The sequence below is a fragment of the Netta rufina genome, assembly GCF_964035555.1.
Source record: "Netta rufina genome assembly, chromosome: 1".
In the NCBI taxonomy this organism is placed as follows: domain Eukaryota; kingdom Metazoa; phylum Chordata; class Aves; order Anseriformes; family Anatidae; genus Netta; species Netta rufina.
In genome coordinates this window covers 152,384,743-152,387,860 of record NC_140123.1, presented here as the reverse complement: position 1 = coordinate 152,387,860, position 3,118 = coordinate 152,384,743, and the positions used below count along the sequence as shown (strand labels likewise).

At 53.4% G+C, this 3,118-nt stretch overlaps 1 protein-coding gene across 1 annotated transcript; it reads left to right on the top strand.

Annotated features, from left to right (window-relative positions):
* Positions 1 to 278: 278 nt before the first annotated feature.
* C1QTNF6 (C1q and TNF related 6) lies at positions 279 to 2,170 on the top strand (the record flags this gene model as incomplete). The annotated part of the gene is made up of 2 exons (XM_084305820.1): positions 279 to 510; positions 1,623 to 2,170. The coding sequence occupies 2 exons, from the start codon at positions 279 to 281 to the stop codon at positions 2,168 to 2,170; spliced, it is 780 nt and encodes a 259-aa protein (XP_084161946.1).
* Between the last annotated feature and the right edge of the window lie 948 nt (positions 2,171 to 3,118).

The following is a 3,118-nucleotide window of genomic DNA, read 5'->3' as shown; positions in this document are numbered from 1 at the left end:
TTGAGACAGGCTTTGAGGGTGAAACCTTCTTCCACTCTCCATCGGTCTGGGTTGAAGGGTGTGGGGCATCCTCTTGGGCCATGTGGTTGCGACCCAGATTGCAGCCTTGAACCTCCAGGGACATCAAGCATGTAACACCTTCCACGAGACAGTGCCTGTTTGTCCTTCCACTGTCTCCAGCCACCAATATCACCTTCCTGGTGATATCTGCTCCATCCCCTCTGTCCTCCCTTTCTTATGCCTCACTCCAGCCCTTCCTCATGTCTTCCCAGGTCACCATGGACATAATTTACCTGCGCACACCCCTGGCCTTCCTTCTCCTCCCTCTTGTTGTCCTTGGGGCGCCCACTGATGAACCCAGCCTCACAGAACCTGCCCCTGGTGCTTGCAGGCGCTGCTGTGACCCCCTGGACTCTTCCACGGATGCCTCCCCTCACCCTCCCAGCCACCGCCACCTGCCCTACCCAATGCCAGAGGTGCGTCCCTATATCAACATCACCATACTGAAGGGTAAGTGCCCATCTTGGTCCCCGGGGTGCCAAGGCCTGCGTGGGGCCAGCTTGTTCCACCCTGCTGTGGCTGGCTTGGCTAGGGGTAAAAGATTTAGAAAAGATTTAGATGTTTTAGATCAGCTCCTCCCTCCAGAGCCTTTGCTGTGGGCAAAAGCCTGTTCCCAGCTGGATCCTGCTCTGGTCATTGTTGCTCTGCGGTTCCCCTGGACAGGCTGGGCAGATGTTCTCCCTTCCCTGCCCAGCCTGGAAATAGCTGCAGCCCATCAAAGCTCACAAGAGTGTCCAGGGGGCAGATAAAGGCCTGGATTAGAGTGGGGTGTTGCAGCGAAATCTGTGCACCAGCAATTTTGCAAAACCGCATGGAAGAGGGACAGGAGAAAGGGAACAAGGCACAAATTTAGGATGCTGGCACTTTTGGTGGAGGCTGCTCTGACCTCTGTCTTCTCTTTACACGCAAAGTAAGTTCTGGTGTCGTTCTCTCTATGTATTAATGCCTGCCCAAGCTTGTGACAGGCCGTGCATGAACCCCATTACACAGGATGCCCAGATGTTGCTAGTATCCTCAAAGTACCAGTCCTCTAAACTTTACTGCGCCAAGATCAGCTTGGATCTTTACCTTTTAGTCCCACTTCTTGCCCCTCTCTAGTTATACTCTCCCACAGGCATCAGAATTTCTTCCCTTTCTCCAGCCTACAGCAAGCACAGTGTTCAGACTACACAGATAACTGGGTCCTGGGAGATGTGTGTAGGAAGGGCAGGGACTGTGGTGTGGGTAAAAGAGTATGGAGGATGAAGATGAGGTGAAGAGCCCCAGCAGTACTTTGAGCTGTTGTGCTCCATCTTGGGCTGGAGACTCCTAGGGACAGAGCCTAATGCCTCCAGCAAGGCCGTATCAGGTGGTTAGTAAGAAAAGAGACCCCAGTCACACCCACAGCTCTGCTGGCTCATTTTCCATAAAGCACAATGATACGGTGACCCTCAGGAGCATTCCTTCTTCTGGCATTGCCCCATCCTTCAGCAGTCCTGTTTCCTCATTGTTTTTTCTCACTGTCACTTCCACCTCTCCCTCTGGTATCACACAGGGGTTGTGTTCTCTGCTTCCTCTTGTAGGAGAGAAAGGAGACCGGGGAGAGCCTGGGATGCCAGGGAAATGGGGCAAAGAAGGGCCCCGAGGAGAGCGAGGTGCCCAGGGACAGAAAGGCAGCAAAGGACAGATGGGCACAGCAGGGGACTCCTGCAAGCACCAGTACGCTGCGTTCTCCGTTGGTCGCAAGAAAGCCCTGCACAGCAGCGAGGGCTTCCAGGTCTTGATCTTCGACACTGTCTTTGTCAACCTCTACAGCCACTTTGACATGTTCAACGGCAAGTTCTACTGCTCTGTAGCTGGCCTGTACTATTTCAGCCTCAACGTCCACACCTGGAACTTCAAGGAGACCTACATGCACATCATGCACAATGAAGAAGAGGCGGTCATCTTGTATGCCCAACCCAGTGACCGCAGCATCATGCAGAGCCAGAGCCTCATGCTGGAGCTTCAGGAAAACGATGAGGTCTGGGTGAGGCTCTACAAGCGCGAGCGGGAGAATGCCATTTACAGTGACGATGTCGATGTCTACATCACCTTCAACGGGTACCTGGTCAAGCCCAGCCTTGACTAATTGCCTCTCCTCCTTCCCAAGGCCTCTCCGGCCTTCTTCTTCTTCCTCTCTCTCTCTTTACTGCCCGCAACCACTGCAAATCACTTGGAAATGGGCCTGTCAAGTCTCAGGCATCGAGTGTGAAACTTGCCACACTGTCTCCCACCTCACGCTCTCTCGCAGCCAGGCCTGTATCTGTGCATTTAGAGCATGACACTACCATCTCTCACCCCTCACCTTATGACCCCAGCTTAAGTTATTGGCTTGTTCTAAATCTGCCAGTGGGATGTGGCTGGCATTTAGGGTCCTAGAGTTAAAGCTAGGATGGTGCTCCTGGGAACGTGTCCCTCCTTGGGGCTTCCTACCCAAAAAAAAACTCCTGTAGAAAGGGCTATAAAGTTCCCACTGCCCAGGTGCACCCTGGCTTCTCTCTGTCCTGACTAGACATGCCAGTTCTGCAGCCTGAAACATGGCCCTAATGTCAGTGCTCACACCTGTAGTGTGTTGAGTAGATTGGGGTCTGCTGGTCTCCTGTAGCACAAGGAAGATATAGGAGTGGTGAGAGAAGATACTGTCTTTCCAAAAAGAAGTCTGTTGGCCTTCCAAAGTATGTCATTGACTTTCTGTAGACGCAGTTTTGGGTCACAGAGCCCTCAGGTTATGGCCCTAGCCTCAGGGCCCTGTGGCCCTTCCCCCATGTAGGCTGGCTGTAAAATGGTGGCCTGGTGGGACAGTCCTCTGCTGTGTCAGCCTTGCTCTTTGAAGAGACAGGGGCCAGACACATCCAGATGCTTCAGAGTCATCTGCCATTGAATCGGGAGAGCCCACCACTCTGTTCCCACTGGGGATCACAAGCACAGAACGAGAGAGAGAGAGAGCCCTGCCAAAACTCCCTCTCAAACCCCTGCTTGGTCTCAGTTCTCCAGCTCTGGGAAGCCAAGCCCAGTCCAGACGGGGTTTTCCCTTCCC